Genomic DNA, 21,783 nt, shown 5'->3' on the forward strand with positions numbered 1-21,783 from the left:
TTTAATATTTTATATGTAATATTTAAAAAAACGTGCTTTGAGATTAGCAATTCTTCACGTGCACTAATCCGACACTGAGTTGGATCTAAAGCTCATAGCACAAATCGCTTTGGGCATATTTTACATTCCTATGTTTTTCACATAGAAAAAATAAATAAATTGTATTATTAAATATACATTTCTATACATCTGATAAAATGTATGTAAAATAGATATAGTTACCTATATATCTATAGGAATAGATAAACAGGTATAGGTATATACAGATATATGTAGAAATATGTATTTACCATCAAAATTACATTGTTCTGTAAGTGAAGAACATTATAATGTGAAATAATCATAACTCCTGTCGGGTTAGCGTTTGAGCGATATGTGTTAGGTTTTCTTCTTCTGCACTCTCCATGGACTTCTATAGGGAGAATACGTCAACATGGTCCTGATATCGCGAAGTCTGGAAGTTAGCTCACATCATGTTTTGCTTGCGTGCAGAGTTTTACTTCCCACTTGTAATATGCACCCAACCCGACACGCGCAAAAAGATTACTTCAAGCGAAGTTAATGCTCGGGTGGGAGCACCTAAATAGCACACCACTTGTAATTTAGCCCTTAATTAATATTACAAATGAATGAATTCTTGGATTAGAATAAATGTTATAAAATTACCTCACATTTCAAATAGAACAAGGTTTGTATGTTTTCACTTGAAAACGAGCACATGATCTTGTATTCTCTATTTCTGTTCAGAAGCCCTATATATTTTATTAAATTTGAAAGTGGGATGGAAACTGTCATTAGCCTGATTAAATGGATGTTGTTTTTTGCCCAAGAAGCACATCCCTGTACTGCTATAAAAATATATTTTAATATATATTTTTATTAAATTGTATTGGATTAATTTTTGAGTCTTGTTGCAGAGAATGATTTTTCCACCATAGTGTTACTTTGGGTATGACCAGGTTGCTGTTATCCTGAATGCAGCCTAATTGGGAGACTAAGACCCAGCATGTAACTGGCAGTTTTGTGAGTTTATCTCTTTTATTGGTCTTTTCCAACTGTTTAGAAGATATTACACCATGTGGTGCCCTTGTTTGTTTTGTGTTGGAAACTGTCATATATAGTGTTGTATTACTCAAGCTCTCTAGAGAAAAACGTGTATAACATAGATTTCTTGCTATGCATCATGCAATCAATATAAAGACATATATTTCACTACAATGGCATCACTTAAACTCTTTTTGCAAAAATGTTATAGCTACATATTTATATTATTAAATATAACATCAATGATAAGAAAAGTAAGTACCATTGTTATCAAATCCATGTGTAAACTCATGGCCAACAATGACGCCAATTGCTCCGTAGCTCAGGGATCTGTCAATTTAAACAAACAAAATATATCAATACAGCTATAAAGTACAACTTGATCAATGTAATCTGCACCTTCAAAAAAGCTTTTGCTTTCCACAGTATGATTTATTTTCTGATCAGGAACCTGCTAAGATTCAGAATTTAATTATTCATTTTATGAAGTTGCATTGAAATACCACAGATCAAAGATGAAATGGGATCATAGGGCTGCCAGTTTTAATAATTTCCCCCTGAGAAAGTTTGCAAATGTTTGACATTGATTCATGCAAATTCATTATATTTTCAAGTTGGCGGCCAATTTCCTCTTAACCTGTAAAGCAGAATTAAATAAATAAACTTATTCTGTATATTTTGTCATATTACTTGTTTCCTAGGGGTGTAGAACCAGGTTTTAACACACAAATGACATACTATATAAACTGATTTTATTTTTACTTGTAACCAAGGTGCCTTCTTTATCCTTAAAGGGACACTGTAACATTTCCTGTGATGGCCTAGAGTGGAGTGGCATTTTGTGTGAGATTCGCACAATCTGTACAGTGCGAAGGAAGTGGCTTATTAGTTTCAGTTAGAAATGGTGCGCTTTTGCACAACAATTTTATAATGTGAGAAATGCACTATTGTGAATGAGAAAAGCCACAGCTATGTTTTTATGCCGGATATTATTTTTCCACACTGTTAATCTTCTTTCTAGACCAACACATGCCAAAATATACAAAAAATTTTATACACTAAACGAGCTTAGAAAAAATGCATAAGGAACAATTTCCCAGTATAGAGCATATACTCATTGTCCTGTATAATGACCCAGCTCAAATGGATTAAACAATTTTTATTTTTTACTTTAAAAAAACAAATACATTTGATTTCACAACCTCTAAATATACATCTTACTGTCACCACATCACAACACAAAATACTGTACTTTCAAAAATAGACCATTGTTTATTAAAGGGACAGTGTCATTTTTCTCCCCTTTTAACGTGTTCCAAATTATCCATTTTAACTGCTGGAGTGTATCAAATGTATTTTATTTATGTTTTCATTTGAAGAAACTGCCTTTGCCTGTTGTATCCACATCTGTACTATACATTTCAATATTTAAGCACTGGTTATAGAAAATTATAGAAAGTTTAGAAGAAATCAATCTCCCAGTGGGGGTGGATGGCAGAGAGATAATAACATGTTAATTTCTCCATTCTTCTGTCTTAAAGGGACAGTTTACTCAAAAATGTTCTCCCCTTTAATTTGTTCCCAATGATCCACTTTACCTGCTGGAGTGTATCAAATTGTTTACAAGTAGCTCCTTTACCCTTATATTGGCATTTGAAATAGTTGATTTAGCATGTGGTATCCCCACCTATTCTGAAAGTTTGTGGCCGCGCGTACCAGCTATAGATAAGCTTTGTAAACACAGCCAGCAGAAGAAATTACACTCCCAGTGTGATAAAGCAGAGATAAGGTAATAAAATGTTGATTTTCCATTGTTCTCTCCAAGTACTGGTGATTGTCTTAAGGACAGATATAAGATAAAGAAGCAGGTATATGTGCACAATGTGATAAAGTAATGAGATCGGATTATACCTACAAGCTCAACCTATTTTATTAGGCTGTGGCTTCAAAACACAAAATCAGAGCTTTAATATACAGAAATAAACCTTAAAAAGCTAATTATCATACATTTTTTACTCTGCAGTTGGTAAAAAAAGCAATTGTAAACACATTAAGGGAAAAACTATTTTACAGTATACTGTCCCTTTAAGTACTGGTTTCAATGTGTAAACAGTGAGAGAACAGATAAGGAGGATTTAGAGTAAATATAGAGATAAGCTCTCCTTGCAAGCTCAGCCAATTTGCTTAGGTTGTGGCTTCTATTAGACAGCAATTTCATATAAAAATGTGTCTAATGGAACAATTTCCCAGACCTAAACCTGCGGCTGGTATAACAAATTATTGTAAGCACATTAAGCGGGAACTAATTTTACAGTACACTGTTCTTTTTAGTACATCTCAAAATGGCATCCATGTGTTTTGTCTATGCACAAAAGCAACGTTCTTTGCGAATAGTCTTCAAATAGTTTTAAAATAAAACTTGAGGACAGTTTTGTGGCTTGTGAAGTCCTGTATGAGAAGTCACAATGGTTTTACCAGAGTTTTTCCCTTTGGTTAATCTTTTCAATGTTAATGTGATTATTACTGTAGTGCAATAATTAACCATGAACTTGTAATAAGACCATGAGTTTCAGTTGTGCACTCATCATTGAAAGTATAGGGAGAGTACAAGTGGAGTGCTAATTTATTGCATGCCCGTAAACTGACTAATTCACCTGTTTACGGGTGCGTAATAAATAACCAGCTATAACAAGTGGCTGGTTATTGCTTCTGCGATCTCGTGGTAGAAATTAGCGCTCTGAAAATTAACCAGAGGTCAGACCCCTGGTTAATTTTAAATAAAAATGTTCCCCATTTGCCACCAAAATTTAGTGCAGTATGCCTTTTAAAAAAATAAAAAAAGTAGCATTTTTTTTATTATTAATAACTGCAGGAGGCAGTTTTAATGGGTTAAAAGTGGTGGGTGTGGGTTGTTAGAAAAAAAAAAAACAGCACTCAAACTTCTCTCATTCAGATAGGGATTGACGGGTATTGCGTGGCTGGACTGCACTGTTAAGTCAGGATCAGACAAATATGCTACGGGAAAGATTTTCTCTGTGAAAGGCGCATGTTGAGCAAAAAAAGGCTGCTTCTTGGCTGGTAACTAGCCATAGAACAAGCTATTATGCTGTTATTCGTTCCCAGGTTAAGCACTTCTCTCTTTTTATATATATATATATATATATATATATATATATATATATATATATATATATATATGTTGCTAGACATTTTTTGACACATGATAATCCATTAACACATTTTTCAGTCCAAATAATTGATCAAATTCACAAGAGTTTAAAAGGAGGAGACAGGTTAAAAGGTTTAAATAGAAAAGAGGCATATTGGATATTCACGTTAGAGACTCGCAAACCTAAAGGTCTCAATTCCCAATGGGATGTAGATCTGTATACAGAATAAATCAAAGTATATTTTGAGTCCAATATATAATAATATATGTACAGGGAATCAATACAAATCCTATTAGTTTTAGTGCTAAACGTGTGTAATACCTAACAATTGAACCTTTGTGAGTGCAAGTCTTTTTGCTTTTTTATACGGTAAACTATCTAGATATACAGTTTTAAAATGAAATTTTGCAATCACAAAGGCTCAAGAATAGCAAATTTTCTATTAAATGGTAGTTTTTTAACACTTAAAACACACTAGTGATAAAATATAATTTTAAGTTTAAATAAACTAGAATAATACCAAAAATGTGTTAAATACCAAGATATTGCTAATTAGGTCCAACATTTAAGCACTAACTAAATAAAATGCTTGTTTCTCTATGCATATATATTGCCAATAAAGTTTGGACATTGGTGAGTTTAGCAGGCAATAATTAAGTTATACAAGTTTGTTGATATTGGGGGACTATATGAGTAAGTCTCCTTAATGAATATATGATCTTGTATAAAAAGATCATGTTTGATAGTTCCCTTCTTCTTTGTTTAACTTCATTATTTCTTGCTCCAATTATATATGTTTTTTCATCAATTGGTGTATGTATATATTTATGGACACACGTATATATATTAGTGTGTATATCCCTTTTTGGATATTTGTATACACTCTTTAAAACAATGTAATGACAAAACATATAACTCACCTACAATGTGTGATCAAAAGTTATTAAAAACTTTTATTAGGAGCATAAAACAAGAATCTTTATTATTTTTTAGTTTATCTTATTGAGTGGTTATAAAATAAGAAATATTTTTTCTTTTTTCTTTTTTAGTACAGCAGCTATTGGGTACTTATTTTTATAATATTGTATATGTAATTTACAAACTAGGAAATACAACTTTAACTAATTATTCCATATAGTTTATAGTTAAACTAACATATTATATACCATTCTAAAGTCCCGATTAGTATTTTACATATATTATTGGTATTATTATAATATTTTTTTAATTATTTTGTTGCACTATTATCAATCATGAAAAGTTGAATCAATAGTAATATTTAGAACTAATAGAAAATCAAATTTGATTCATATAAATTATTCACAAGGCACATTTACACTGTATTTTTATTTATGAACACATTTATGAATTTCATAATTTAGAATGTTATTATATTTTTTCATAATATGTCAATTTTTGTATATATGATATATATATTTATTTGTTTAAATCTAGCTAGTTCTAGACATTTACCCAGATAAGCTATACTATAAAATTTAATAAGCACTGTTACACTGTTCATGATTAAACAATCACTCACACCTCACTAAAGGGTTAGCAACACTAATTAAAGTTTTGTCTATAAAGTGTTCACACGTTCACACATTTGCATCTCTCTGACGAAGTGTGTTTTCTCACACGAAACGCGTAAGAGGCCTTGTTCTCTCCACATGTTTGGGGCACATTGTTCCTGCACTGTCTCACAGAAATAAATTTGGATTTTGAAACTGCCATTACCTGGTGTCTGCTTCTTTTGTTGTTCTATATATATATATATGTTTGTGTATATATATGAGTGTGCATATACAGGGAGTGCAGAATTATTAGGCAAGTTGTATTTTTGAGGATTAATTTTATTATTGAACAACAACCATGTTCTCAATGAACCCAAAAAACTCATTAATATCAAAGTTGAATAGTTTTGGAAGTAGTTTTTAGTTTGTTTTTAGTTATAGCTATTTTAGGGGGATATCTGTGTGTGCAGGTGACTATTACTGTGCATAATTATTAGGCAACTTAACAAAAAACAAATATATACCCATTTCAATTATTTATTTTTACCAGTGAAACCAATATAACATCTCAACATTCACAAATATACATTTCTGACATTCAAAAACAAAACAAAAACAAATCAGTGACCAATATAGCCACCTTTCTTTGCAAGGACACTCAAAAGCCTGCCATCCAGGGATTCTGTCAGTGTTTTGATTTGTTCACCATCAACATTGCGTGCAGCAGCAACCACAGCCTCCCAGACACTGTTCAGAGAGGTGTACTGTTTTCCCTCCTTGTAAATCTCACATTTGATGATGGACCACAGGTTCTCAATGGGGTTCAGATCAGGTGAACAAGGAGGCCATGTCATTAGATTTTCTTCTTTTATACCCTTTCTTGCCAGCCACGCTGTGGAGTACTTGGACGCGTGTGATGGAGCATTGTCCTGCATGAAAATCATGTTTTTCTTGAAGGATGCAGACTTCTTCCTGTACCACTGCTTGAAGAAGGTGTCTTCCAGAAACTGGCAGTAGGACTGGGAGTTGAGCTTGACTCCATCCTCAACCCGAAAAGGCCCCACAAGCTCATCTTTGATGATACCAGCCCAAACCAGTACTCCACCTCCACCTTGCTGGAGTCTGAGTCGGACTGGAGCTCTCTGCCCTTTACCAATCCAGCCACGGGCCCATCCATCTGGCCCATCAAGACTCACTCTCATTTCATCAGTCCATAAAACCTTAGAAAAATCAGTCTTGAGATATTTCTTGGCCCAGTCTTGAAGTTTCAGCTTGTGTGTCTTGTTCAGTGGTGGTCGTCTTTCAGCCTTTCTTACCTTGGCCATGTCTCTGAGTATTGCACACCTTGTGCTTTTGGGCACTCCAGTGATGTTGCAGCTCTGAAATATGGTCAAACTGGTGGCAAGTGGCATCTTGGCAGCTGCACGCTTGACTTTTCTCAGTTCATGGGCAGTTATTTTGCGCCTTTGTTTTTCCACGCGCTTCTTGCGACCCTGTTGACTATTTTGAATGAAACGCTTGATTGTTCGATGATCACGCTTCAGAAGCTTTGCAATTTTAAGAGTGCTGCATCTCTCTGCAAGATATCTCACTATTTTTGACTTTTCTGAGCCTGTCAAGTCCTTCTTTTGACCCATTTTGCCAAAGGAAAGGAAGTTGCCTAATAATTATGCACACCTGATATAGGGTGTTGATGTCATTAGACCACACCCCTTCTCATTATAGAGATGCACATCACCTAATATGCTTAATTGGTAGTAGGCTTTCGAGCCTATACAGCTTGGAGTAAGACAACATGCATAAAGATGATGATGTGGTCAAAATACTCATTTGCCTAATAATTCTGCACTCCCTGTATATATATATATATATATATATATATATATATATATATATATACACACAATTTAAGGTTTAAGGGTCAAGCACTCATGTAACCACTCCTTTACTGTTCGTTGCCCAGGGTGCATCCAGAAAGTAAGTAGACAGTTAGTAGAAATACGTGGTGCACTCACCAGGACTTTAAAGTTTTATGTGTTTATTGCTTGTGACCTTTCGGGGTCATCCCCATCTTTAGACCTAAAATGAAGACCTGTGACTGTCGCATGAGTATCAGTTCACATGATCGCAAATGCTCTGTGACATCACAGACCGCCGGAATGCCGCGGGTAGCGCCATGGAGGAAGCACTGTGGTGGAGGGTATTTAGGATGTAAGATGTCTGTAATTTGTGTTTCATTTTATATAAAAAATATAATTAGTGCGCCAGCGGTCAAGAAGTTACTGACACTAATACAATGAATTGTAAAGTGTTTGTGAAAAGACAATCAAAATAGTGTTGGTTGCAAAAATCAAATTAATTTAAAGTGATTCATATGTAAAAACTCAGATAACATTAAATGCTAGTGGATTAATATGGTCATATCAATATACTTCTTAGCATAAAAGGGGTACTAACATTAAAATGCAAAACAATGGTCACTAATAGACACAATGATATAGTGATATCGTCCCAAAAAGCAAAGTTCTTGAGGTAATAAATGTAGTGGGTTTATTCTCCAAATCACATGAGGCAAGCACTTCTTCAAACGATCCCTGTTGGTGGCCCAGGGGGGGTAGATACTAAACAGAAAAGGAGATAAAAGAAGGCGCCAACATAGTGCGATTACCAGATTTGTGTTTCATTTTAGGTCACAAGCAATAAACACATACAACGTTCAAGTCCTGGTGAGTGCACCTTAGATTTCTACTACACACACACACACATATATATATATATATATATATATATATAATCTGAATAGGAATAAGCACTCTCTGGATTTCAAATCAACAAATATTTATTCGGCAGTGACGTTTCGGGGCATTCACCCCTTCCTCAGACGCCCCGAAACGTCACTGCCGAATAAATATTTGTTGATTTGAAATCCAGAGAGTGCTTATTCCTATTCAGATTGTACATTCTGTTAGGCACCCTGGTCTGTGTCTGGGTTGGCAAGTGAGAGTGCACTACTTTGAAGCCTATATATATATATATATATATATATTTATATATATTTATATATATATATATATACATATAAATATTGCCCTCCACTTATATTGACACCCTTGGTAAATATAAGCAAAGAAGGCTGTGAAAAATTGTCTTTATTGTTCATGGATGTCAAACAATTGCAAACACAACACAGGTTTATAAAAAAAAAATAGGCACCCCTATTAATTCATATGAGTAAAATATATCTGAATAAATATGAGGTAACCCACAGGCCAAAGTCCCTTAGTCATTCGTCACAATGGGTAGGACCAAGGAATATAGCTGTGACAAAAGCTAGTTGAGCTTCACAAAATGGGAAGTGGCTATAAGAAAATAGCAAAAGCATTGAAAATTCCCATTTCCACCATCAGGGCAAAAATTAAGAAGACATTTTTCACAGCCTTCTTTGCTCATATTTACCAAGGGTGCCAATATTAGTGAATGGCACATATATATATTGTGTGTGTGTGCATGCGTGCGTGCATATGTATACTTCAATGATATACTATAGAAAAAAAGTGAAGAACTACACTACATCAGTGGAGACTTAGAGAACCATCGGCTTAGTACTAGAGTGATATCCAGCATTAATTTTCTGTGCAACCCTATCAAAGTCTAATATTTGAGGGATTGACCTAGACCATTGGTTTTCAAACCTGTCCTCAAGTCTCCCTAACAGTCCATATTTTGAGGATATCTGAACTAGAGCACAGGTGAAATAATCAGCTGCTTAATAAACATGATTATTTTACCTGCTCTCATTCAAGGTAATCCAGAAAACCGGGCCTTTTTGGGGAAGCCTGAGGACAGGTTTGAAAACCAGTGACCTAGACTATTGCTCAAGCGATTAAAACATATTACCTTTTAAGGTACTTGTAAACAGTAAATACATGCTAGCTGTGGGCATCTCTTCATTACACATGACATCCTCACATCATAGCAGACTCAGGTATACTAAAAATAACGAGACCATTTTTCAGCACCCACTAGTTAAATCAAAGAGAGAGGAAAATAATGGGTTAAAAAAGAATAGAAAATGAAATAGTAACTAGAGGAGAAGAGAAGTAATAAAAGATGAGATATGAATTAGAAGAAACAGAAATTATGACATAACCTGAAGGCTCATCCTATCTGCCCAGAATGTGCAATCAAAGCAGCAGATCCCAAGTTATAATGAAAATTGTCACTTTTTAAGGGGACACCTATAACATATTAGCAGCATAATCTTATAACCTATTAGCAACAGAAACTTATGACTGACCCTAGTATCTCTGGCAAATTGCAATCATACTCATTTATTTTTTTACATAATAGACCTAAAAGCAGCTGTGCAACAGTTTTAATGGAGCTATAACTTAATGCAGGCAGACAACTATTTTGGACAAAGAACATCTCCCTGCATTTGGAGAGAGTGAGGCAGTGTCTTCTGCCAAAAATTAAGACTGCACAAGTAAGACTTCTTATAGGGACACTGAATCCAATTTTTTTTTTCTTTCATGATTCAGATAGAGCATGCAATTTTAAGCAACTTTCTAATGTACTCCTATTTCCAAATTTTATTCGTTCTCTTGCTAATTTTATTTAAAAAAGAAGGCATCTAAGCTAAGGAGCCAGCTAATTTTTAGTTCAGACCCTGGACAGCACTTGTTTATTGGTGCTGTCCAATCAGCAAGGGCAACCAAGGTTGTGAATCAAAAATGGTCTGGCTTTTAAACTTACATTCTTGCTTTTCAAATAAAGATAGCAAGAAACAAAGAAAAAATTAAAATAGGAGTAAATTAGAAAGTTGCTTAAAATTGCATGCTCTATCTGAATCATGAAAGAAAAAAAATGGGTTCAGTGTCCCTTTAAGGGTCCCCAGGCTGTGTTCACATCTTGATAAATGGAGTACAGACTGTCACAGTTTTGCCACTACGCTTAGCCATCAACAGTCCTGACTGGCTAATCTAATTAATAACATATGATTGTCTAATTTTCTTATAAACAAGAGGAAATCACATATTTAAACAGATTGGAGCATGGACTGAGACTTCTTCTAAAGGACATTAAAAGACAAATGTAAAATTCCAGTTATCCATATTAAAGAACATCATCTAAATATTTTTCACATTAAAGTGAAGGTAAACTTTGATGAATGAAAGCCTTTTTTTTAAAAATACTATTAAAAACAAGGGCACTTTCATTCATCAGTTTAGAAGGCAGTCGTTTTGATTAAAAACTTACTTTTGTTTTTTTCACAGCCAAAGCAGCATCCCCCACACGGAGATCCTCTCTTGACATGTCATCAATGACTAATCCAGCTTCCTCAGGCAATGACTCCCCTGGGGGGGAAGCCGTGATTGGAGGAAGCTGGATTAGTCATTGATGACGTGTGAAGAGAGGATCTCCGGGTGGGGGAAGCTGCTTTGGCTGTGCAAAGAAGAGAGGTAAGTTTTTAATCAAAATAGCTGCTTTGTAAACTTTGATAAATGAAAGTGACCCTGATTTTAATAGTATTTCTAAAAAACAGGCTTTCATTCATCAAAGTTTACCTTCACTTTAAGGGCTAGATTACAAGTGGCGTGCAAACGCTCGGGGGTTTCGTGATCGTTTGCATGCTGGTTAAATTGTGCTCATATTACATTATATATTACATTCTATTAAGTTGAGCACAATCGCAATCACATGAGTGCAATGGTGATTTACGCTAGAATCATTAACAGGATCTCAGAGCTGTGGTTAACTGTTTCACAAAATTACAAAGTGTCATGAAACACATCAAGAATACATTACAAAGTACACTTACAACAATATTAAAAATGCAGACAGTGGCACTACTTAGTGTGATAACAGGTTCTTTTTTATATCATTAGAAATTACAGGGGGATAGTGTAATCTCCTCCTGGTGCTACCCTATCCCAATAAATATTAACCAAATATGGTAAGGAGCTAAGAAAGGGAGCTTAGGGGTGCACCTTTTTCTAAAACTTAACGTTTATTTTAATAGATTAAGATCTACCTATTAGTGTTAAGACAAAAAGTGAGGACAGTGGAACAAAAAATTATCCAAGAAAAGAGCTGAAAACTTCTCACCTCCAAGTGGCAAAAAAGGCCTTGTTTAGGAGGATGCCTGTACCAGGTTTCAGAGTGCCAGCAGAGCTGATATCGGAAAAGGCCAGAGATATTAGAGAAATGTGCCCCCAAGATTCCCAGTTGATAACAGGCCATATCCTATTTCCTAAACCTAGATGATACCTTAAAACCCCCCCAAAAAAGAATTAATTCTTAATCTACTCCAGTTTACCCCAACACATAATTATGTTTTATTTAATAACCAGTTTTATTTGCAAGTATGTGGGACTGTAATGGGATAAACTTGAGTAGATTAAGAATTAATTCTTTTTTGGGGGGGTTTCACACTGCTAAACTCCCCTCTCTTAGCGGAAAGTACACTTACACTCATAATAACACTGTCTAATAAAAATTATGTAAAAAAATATTGCATAAAAAAGTTAAAAGGGCTCAAAATCTTAGGTGTTAAAAACAAAAAGGCAGGCAAAGGGCTTTGACATTGAGATACATCTCTAAAAATGTATATGTATGTATGTACATATATATATATATATATATATATATATATATATATATATATATATATATATATACCACAACAGGACAGCACAATCTCACAAAATGTATAGAGTGCCACGGTAAATTTTGTGAGATTGTGCTGTCCTGTTGTGGATATATGAATATGCTTACGGCATTTTGGATTAGCATTCTAATTATTTAACACATGGACTGTGGACTTTATTTGCTAATTGTGAACCTAGAATCTATTCTGTGACAAACTTTTTAAACTGTTGTCTTTGCACTTCTTTGCACTTTTTGCAGAGCCCACAAGTAACATGGAGAGCCTATACCATGATGAGGATTTCAATACTTACCCTCTAGCATTTACCAATGATGATGCTGAATGTATCAGAGTATCAGATGACCTGAGTGAGTTGTGGGGTGATACCCCCATAGACATCTATCACAAAATGTTAATCTTGCATAGGAAAGAGATTGATTACCATTTGCATGCTGTATATTTATCAGGTTACCATAGGAAAAAAATTATACCTAGGGGTTTCAAAGTGAAAAACATTCCCACCCTGGGGAGACAAAATGTTGAATTCTGTAGGAGGTGGTGTTCTATACTGAACAAGTGTTCTTATGATTTGATCCTCCTTGTGATTGAAGAAGTTACTAAACTAGAAACTAAAATAAAAACTAAAATTGAAATCATTAAGGATCAAAGCCTACATGTATTAATGGAGGACAAGAGTCAGGAATGAGTGTCTAAACTTAACAGTTTGGTTAACAAATATCGCAATGATCTTATTGCTTTCAAAAACAAAAAACTTAGCAGTGTTGAAAATTACTATAGAGACAAACATGTTTACAAATGGTTATATGACAAAGATGAAATGACATTTAATAAGCGGCACAGAAATCCGCGCTCAAAAAACACACTTAGTATAGTGGATAGCAGTGGAGGAGAATCCTCTGAGACTGACGCAGCTAACAATAATCCATTACATGATAATACCTTTGAACAAGCTCAGTCTTTTTTAGGGGTAGCCACTCGGTCCACGGCCAAGCCCCCTTTTATGCCATCACACACAAAAGGGCAAAGAGATATAAGATCAGAAGGGGTGGGTACAAATCCAAAAACAACTGACAAAGAAGTAGACATAGTGTTAAATTTGAGCAATAGACCACTCAGTGATGGGGAAAAAACCTTATTAAATCGTGGTTTAGACCAGACGTTTACACCGGCCACCTTTAAGAAAACTTCCACTTTTGAACCGCCTAATACCCACACTTCAATCAGAAGTTTCACACGCCTGCTTAGCCATGACATTAAGGAGTCCCCACAGCAACACACTTATCTCAACCTTAGTATTGAAGAATCTAAGGCCCTGTTGGACCTGAGCAATGATACTTCCATTTTTTTTGATCCGCCCTGCAGATAAGGGTGGATCTATTGTGATCCAAAATTAGGATGATTACAGACAAGAAGCGCTTAGGCAGCTATCTGATGTAAATGTGTATGTAAAATTGAAGGGTAACCCTACCACATCTTTTAAAAACATCATTGATGGCCACCTTAATCGTGGTTTTGAAGCAGATATATTGAGTTAGCAAGAATTGGCATTTCTAATCAATGATTATCCTAAGGTACCAATTTTGTGCCTATTACCAAAGGTCCACAGGTGGTTAAAAACACCCAGGCCTACCTCCAGGATTCTCCTAGTATAATTAAAATACTGAAGGATTACACAAACTTACAGAGGAATGATGTACAGACAGCTTGTACACTGTGATCCCCAATACAGCAGGGGTTGAAGCTGTCAGGTCCATGGTGACTGGGAACACTTCATACAATGGACCCCGATTGAGTTCCTATGTGAACTACTGACACTTTGTTTGGAGAGAAATTACTTTAATTGGAAAGCAATTACTTCCTCCAAGTTGTTGGTACTGCCATGGGTTCAAACGTGGCACCTGCTTACGCTAATTTGTACATGGCTTGGTATGAGGAGGAACTGATGAAACCATTTGACCATCCAAATGTACAATACTACACACGGTACATCGATGATGTCTTCTTAGTGTGGAGAGGTAGCGAATATGAGCTACAGGAGTGAGTGTCACGTTTGAATTCCATGGCAAGCCCTATCAGATTTAAACTTGAACATGACTTATGCACTGTGCAGTTTTTGGATCTTAACATCTTTAAGATTGATGCCTGTGATCAATACCGGTTTGGTACATTGTTATATACGAAACCGACAGATCACAACTCTTTGCTTGATGCAAGAAGTTTTCATCCCAGGCATCAAAAGAAGGGGATTGTTACCATGCAGCTCACTCAGGTCATCAGGAATAACAGTGAGAAACCCATGATGCAGACACAACTGATGGAGATGGGAGAAAAACTTTCGTCAAGAGGCTATGTCAGAGAGGAGATTGGAGCTATCCAAGAGAGGTTGCTAAATACTGATGCAATTGTGAACACTAACAAACTGGCCACTGCTAACTCTGAACAACAACTTAATCTGATCACCACATACACACCCAGATGTGACAAACTGGCAAAGGCCATGCGACGACACTGGTTAGTAGTGGAGACGGACACTACACTTCCATTTCAGAGGACTGCTGCCCCCAGGATAGTGTACCACAGGGCGAACAACTTGAGAGACCTGTTAGTCAAAACGGATCCTGTGAAGCATTACTAAAAGGAGACATGGTTGAAACCAGCTAAGATGGGCTGTTTCCCATGTGGTAGTTGTATCACCTGTAATGGTATGCTTAGGGGCAACACGTTCCAACATCCACATAACAACCATAGGTACATGATATGCCATAGGTTGTCCTGCACAAGTACGTTTGTTATGTATATGCTGATAAGGCCATTTCTAGGGTATACATTGGGAAAACGGTAACCACCTACCATGAGCGGATGGCCAATCATCGTTGTGCCATCCGTGAAGCACTTACCAAGGGTGAATCAGACCAGCCAGTGGCACCCCATTTTTTAAGTTCAAACATGGTGTTTCAAGTCTTCGATTGATGCTGATCGACCATGTACCCCCCATACCTATGGGTGGCAACAGAGCTAAGACATTGCTACAATTGGAGAGTAAATGGATGTATTGGATGGACACTTTAGCCCTAAGGGGCCTTAATACCTCCCTGGATTTCAGCCCCTTCTATTGAAGGATGGCATACATGATCTAAATACCGTTTGGGTTCTCACTGTCCATTAAGGTTTCTAACATACTCTATTGGGCTTTGAAGTAGTCCAATGTATTTAGCATTAGTTGTTTGAAGTTTAGGTAGTTTATGGCTTTTACTACTAATAATGTGGGAATGTGTGCATGTTAATATTGGCTTTTTAATCTTAGCCTCATTTGTTATCTGATATTGCATTTTTTTTATTTCATATTATGCTTAACACCATATAACGTGGTACTTGACATCTTGTGTTTTAAGTGTGCATAGTCCATATTTTTTATTACACATTACTTGCTGTTGTAATAGTGGGTCTCTATTTGTAGCATTAACAAGCTATATCGCTGTGACATGCGCATTATATAGTGCTATGAATTAAGCACTTTGGTATTGTTTGCCCCAATGTTCCTTGTCACAGCAATAGTGTGCAATATAAGTTGGTATTGGTATACACTATCCTACCATTTATCCTTCTAATCGCCAGCTTGATTACATTTGTTGTGTATACATATGTTGCTATGGCAAAGCTGCCATGCACGTCATGACATCACGGACGTCGGCGCACTCTGATGACATCACACGCATGTGTTGAATTGCGGAACACTTATGCAGTAAGAGGCTGCAAGATGAGTATAAAAGGTTAGGTTTTATACATGCTTGTCATTGTTTTTAGGTTTTCTTTGCTGTATTTTTTTTTACATTTGACAAAGGCACAGTTGTGTGCCGAAACGTTATGTCATTTTAAACTTTGACTTAATAAAAACATAATTTATGCTTACCTGATAAATTTATTTCTCTTGTAGTGTGTTCAGTCCACGGGTCATCGATTACTTATGGGATATATTCTCCTTCCCAACAGGAAGTTGCAAGAGGATCACCCAAGCAGAGCTGCTATATAGCTCCACCCCTCACATGTCATATCCAGTCATTCGACCGAAACAAGACGAGAAAGGAGAGACTATAGGGTGCAGTGGTGACTGGAGTGTTAATTAAAATTTAGAACTGCCTCAAAAAAAGACAGGGCGGGCCGTGAACTGAACACACTACAAGAGAAATAAATTTATCAGGTAAGCATAAATTATGTTTTCTCTTGTTAAGTGTGTTCAGTCCACGGGTCATCCATTACTTATGGGATACCAATACCAAAGCTAAAGTACACGGATGATGGGAGGGACAAGGCAGGAACTTTAAACAGAAGGAACCACTGCCTGTAGAACCTTTCTCCCAAAAACAGCCTCCGAAGAAGCAAAAGTGTCAAATTTGTAAAATCTTGAAAAGGTATGAAGTGAAGACCAAGTTGCAGCCTTGCAAATCTGTTCAACAGAGGCCTCATTCTTAAAGGCCCAGGTGGAAGCCACAGCTCTAGTGGAATGAGCTGTAATTCTTTCAGGGGGCTGCTGTCCAGCAGTCTCATAGGCTAAACGTATTATGCTACGAAGCCAAAAAGAGAGAGAGGTGGCCGAAGCCTTTTGACCTCTCCTCTGTCCAGAATAAACGACAAACAGAGAAGAAGTTTGCCGAAAATCCCTAGTTGCCTGTAAGTAGAACTTCAGGGCACGGACTACGTCCAGATTATGCAAAAGACGTTCCTTCTTTGAAGAAGGATTAGGACATAATGATGGAACAACAATCTCCTGATTGATATTCCTATTAGAAACAACCTTAGGTAAAAACCCAGGTTTAGTACGCAAAAACTACCTTGTCTGAATGAAAAATCAGATAAGGAGAGTCACAATGTTAGGCAGATAACTCAGAGACTCTCCGAGCCGAGGAAATAGCCATCAAAAACAGAACTTTCCAAGATAAAAGCTTAATATCAATGGAATGAAGGGGTTCAAATGGAACACCCTGAAGAACTTTAAGAACCAAGTTTAAGCTCCACGGGGGAGCAACAGTTTTAAACACAGGCTTAATCCTAGCCAAAGCCTGACAAAAAGCCTGGACGTCTGGGTTCTCTGCCAGACGTTTGTGAAAAAGAATAGACAGAGCAGAAATCTGTCCCTTTAACGAACTAGCGGATAAACTCTTTTCTAAACCCTCTTGTAGAAAAGACAATATCCTAGGAATCCTAACCTTACTCCATGAGTAACTCTTGGATTCACACCAATGTAAATATTTACGCCATATCTTATGGTAAAATTTTCTGGTAACCGGTTTCCGAGCCTGTATCAATGTATCAATAACCGACTCCGAGAAACCACACTTTGATAGAATCAAGCGTTCAATCTCCATGCAGTCAGCCTCAGAGAAATTAGGCTTGGATGGTTGAAAGGACCCTGAAGTAGAAGGTCCTGCCTCAGAGGCAGAGACCATGGTGGACAGGACGACATGTCCACTAGGTCTGCATACCAGGTCCTGCGTGGCCACGCAGGCGCTATCAGAATCACCGATGCTCTCTCCTGTTTGATCCTGGCAATCAGACGAGGCAGCAACGGAAACGGTGGGAACACATAAGCCATGTTGAAAACCCAAGGGGCTGCTAGTGCATCTACCAGCACCACTCCCGGGTCCCTGGACCTGGATCCGTAACAAGGAAGCTTGGCGTTCTGGCGAGAAGCTATGAGATCCAGTTCCGGTTCGCCCCAACGAAGAATCAGTTGAGCAAATACCTCCGGGTGAAGTTCCCACTCCCCCGGGTGAAAGGTCTGGCGGCTTAGAAAGTCCGCCTCCCAGTTCTCCACACCTGGGATGTAGATCGCTGACAGATGGCAAGAGTGAGACTCTGCCCAGCGAATTATCTTTGAGACTTCTAACATCGCTAGGGAACTCCTGGTTCCCCCTTGATGATTGATGTAAGCCACAGTCGTGATGTTGTCCGACTGAAATCTGATGAACCTCAGTGTTGCTAACTGAGGCCAAGCTAGAAGAGCATTGAATATCGCTCTTAATTCCAGAATGTTTATTGGAAGGAGTTTCTCCTCCTGAGTCCATGATCCCTGAGCCTTCAGGGAATTCCAGACTGCGCCCCAGCCTAGAAGGCTGGCATCTGTTGTTACAATCGTCCAATCTGGTCTGCGAAAAGTCATTCCCTTGGACAGATGATTTCGAGACAACCACCAGAGAAGAGAATCTCTGGTCTCCTGGTCCAGATTTAGTAAAGGGGACAGATCTGAGTAATCCCCATTCCAGTGACTCAGCATGCATAATTGCAGCGGTCTGAGATGCAGGCGCGCAAATGGCACTATGTCCATTGCCGCGACCATTAAGCCGATTACTTCCATGCACTGAGCTACTGATGGGCTTGGAATGGAATGAAGGACACGGCAAGCATTTACGATTTTTGATAACCTGGACTCCGTCAGGTAAATCTTCATCTCTACAGAATCTATAAGAGTCCCTAGAAAGGGAACCCTTGTGAGTGGTAACAGAGAACTCTTTTCCATGTTCACTTTCCACCCATGCGACCTCAGAAATGCTAGAACTATCTCTGTATGAGACTTTGCATTTTGAAAATTTGACGCTTGTATCAGAATGTCGTCTAAGTACGGAGCCACCGCTATGCCTTATGTCTTAGTACCGCCAGAAGCGAGCCCAGAACCTTTGTAAAAATTCTCGGGGCCGTAGCTAACCCAAAGGGAAGAGCTACAAACTGGTAATGCCTGTCTAGAAAGGCAAACCTTAGGTACCGATAATGATCTTTGTGAATCGGTATGTGAAGGTAGGCATCCTTTAAGTCCACTGTGGTCATATACTGACCCTCTTGGATCATGGGTAGGATGGTTCGAATAGTCTCCATTTTGAAGGAATTTGTTTAAGATTTTTAGGTCCAAGATTGGTCTGAAGGTTCCCTCTTTCTTGGGAACCACAAACAGATTTGAGTAAAATCCTTGCCCTTGTTCCGTCCGCGGAACTGGGTGGATCACCCCCATTACTAGGAGGTCTTGTACACAGTGAAGAAAAGCCTCTTTCTTTATTTGGTTTGCTGATAACCTTGAAAGATGAAATCTCCCTTGTGGAGGAGAAGCTTTAAAGTCCAGAAGGTATCCCTGAGATATAATCTCCAACGCCCAGGGATCCTGGACATCTCTTGCCCAAGCCTGGGCGAAGAGAGAAAGTCTGCCCCCCACTAGATCCGTTTCCGGATAGGGGGCCCTCTCTTCATGCTGTCTTAGGGGCAGAAGTAGGCTTTCTGGCCTGCTTGCCCTTGTTCCAGGACTGGTTGCTTTTCCAACCCTGTCTGTAACGAGCAGCAGTTCCTTCCTGTTTTGGAGCGGAGGAAGTTGATGCTGCTCCTGCCTTGAAATTACGAAAGGCATGAAAACTAGACTGTTTGGCCTTTGATTTGGCCCTGTCCTGAGGAAGGGTGTGACCCTTACCTCCAGTAATGTCAGCAATAATCTCCTTCAAGCCGGGCCCGAATAAGGTTTGCCCTTTGAAAGGAATATTAAGCAATTTAGATTTAGAAGTTACATCTGCTGACCAGGATTTAAGCCATAGCGCTCTGCGCGCCTGAATGGCGAATCCGGAGTTCTTAGCCGTTAGTTTGGTTAAATGCACAACGGCATCCGAAACAAATGCATTAGCTAGCTTAAGGGCTTTAAGCTTGTTCAAAGTCTCATCCAATGGTGCTGTGCGAATAGCCTCTTCCAGAGACTCAAACCAGAAAGCCGCTGCAGCAGTGACGGGCGCAATGCATGCAAGGGGCTGTAATATAAAACCTTGTTGAACAAACATTTTCTTAAGGTAACCTTCTAATTTTTTATCCATTGAATCTGAGAAAGCACAACTATCCTCCACCGGAATAGTGGTACGCTTGGCTAAAGTAGAAACTGCTCCCTCCACCTTAGGGACCGTCTGCCATAAGTCTCGTGTGGTGGCGTCTATTGGGAACATTTTTCTAAATATCGGAGGAGGGGAAAAAGGCACACCGGGTTTATCCCACTCCTTGTTAATAATCTCTGTAAGCCTTTTAGGTATAGGAAAAACGTCAGTACACACCGGTACCGCATAGTATTTATCCAGCCTACATAATTTCTCTGGGATTGCAACCGTGTCGCAATCATTCAGAGCCGCTAATACCTCCCCTAGTAATACACAGAGGTTCTCAAGCTTAAATTTAAAATTTGATATTTCTGAATCCGGTCTCCCTGGATCAGATCCGTCACTCACAGAATGAAGCTCTCCGTCCTCATGTTCTGCAAATTGTGACGCAGTGTCAGACATGGCCCTCATATCATCAGCGCGCTCTGTCCTTAACCCAGAGCTATCGCGCTTGCCTCTTAACTCAGGCAAATTAGATAATACTTCTTTCATAACATTAGCCATATCTTGTAAAGTAATTTGTAAGTGCCTTGATGTGCTTGGCGCCACAATCTCACGCACCTCCTGAGCGGGAGGCGAAGGTACTGACACGTGAGGAGAGTTAGGCGGCATAACTTCCCCCTCGTTGTCTGGTGATAATTTCTTTACCGGTAAAGACAGACTTTTATTTAAAGTAACATCAATACAATTGGTACACATATTTCTATTGGGCTCCACATTGGCCTTTAAACATAATGAGCAAGCAGATTCATCTGTGTCAGACATGTTTAAACAGACTAGCAATGAAGCTATCAAGCTTGGAAATTTATTTCAATAAGTTTACAAGCAATATAAAAAACGCTGCAGCGCTTTTAAAAACACAAAAAAACTGTCACAGTTGAAATAACAATGAACTAATACGGTTATAGCAACCAATTTTAAACAGTAAATGTATGAAATTAGCAGAGGATTGCACCCATTAGCAAAAGGATGATTAACCCCTCAATACCCAAAACGGATAATCAATTTAAGATTTAACGCTTTTCTCACAGTCAAACACACTGTCACAGGTCTGCTGTGACTGATTACCTCCCTCAAAAATGAATTTTGAATACCCCTGAGCTCTCTGCAGACGTCCTGGATCAAAGAGGAAGAAGCAGGAAGACTGTGCTAGAATTTTAACTGCGCAACAAGGCGCTAAAAAAAGGTCCCTCCCACTCATATCACAACAGTGGGAGACCTGATATAACGGTGTCTATGCAGAAATATATGTTAGCCATGTGGAAAAAAATCATGCCCAAAAAGATTTATCACCAAAGTACCTCACAAAACGAATAACATGCCAGTAAACGTTTTGAAAAAAACAACAACTTTCCAGTGTTATGCAAAGTTATCACTAAGCCTGCTACCAGTCGCTCCTACTGCAGTTAAGGCTCATACATTTATTTCAGTACTAACAGTATTTAAAGTTAAATTCTAGTCCCTAGAAAATAACTCAACTGCGCATACATTTA

The 21,783-nt window shown here is 37.8% G+C and overlaps 1 protein-coding gene across 3 annotated transcripts in view; it reads right to left on the bottom strand.

The window, feature by feature from the left end:
* PHEX (phosphate regulating endopeptidase X-linked) overlaps positions 1–21,783 on the bottom strand; it is a 564,226-nt gene that overhangs the window by 26,300 nt on the left and 516,143 nt on the right. For all 3 annotated transcript variants that reach the window (XM_053706372.1, XM_053706371.1, XM_053706373.1), the window contains one exon: positions 1,307–1,374. In XM_053706372.1, coding sequence (XP_053562347.1) covers positions 1,307–1,374 — 68 coding nt within the window. The remainder of the gene's footprint in view (positions 1–1,306; positions 1,375–21,783) is intronic.

The sequence above is a fragment of the Bombina bombina genome, chromosome 3 (genome assembly GCF_027579735.1).
Source record: "Bombina bombina isolate aBomBom1 chromosome 3, aBomBom1.pri, whole genome shotgun sequence".
Taxonomy (NCBI): Eukaryota; Metazoa; Chordata; class Amphibia; order Anura; family Bombinatoridae; genus Bombina; species Bombina bombina.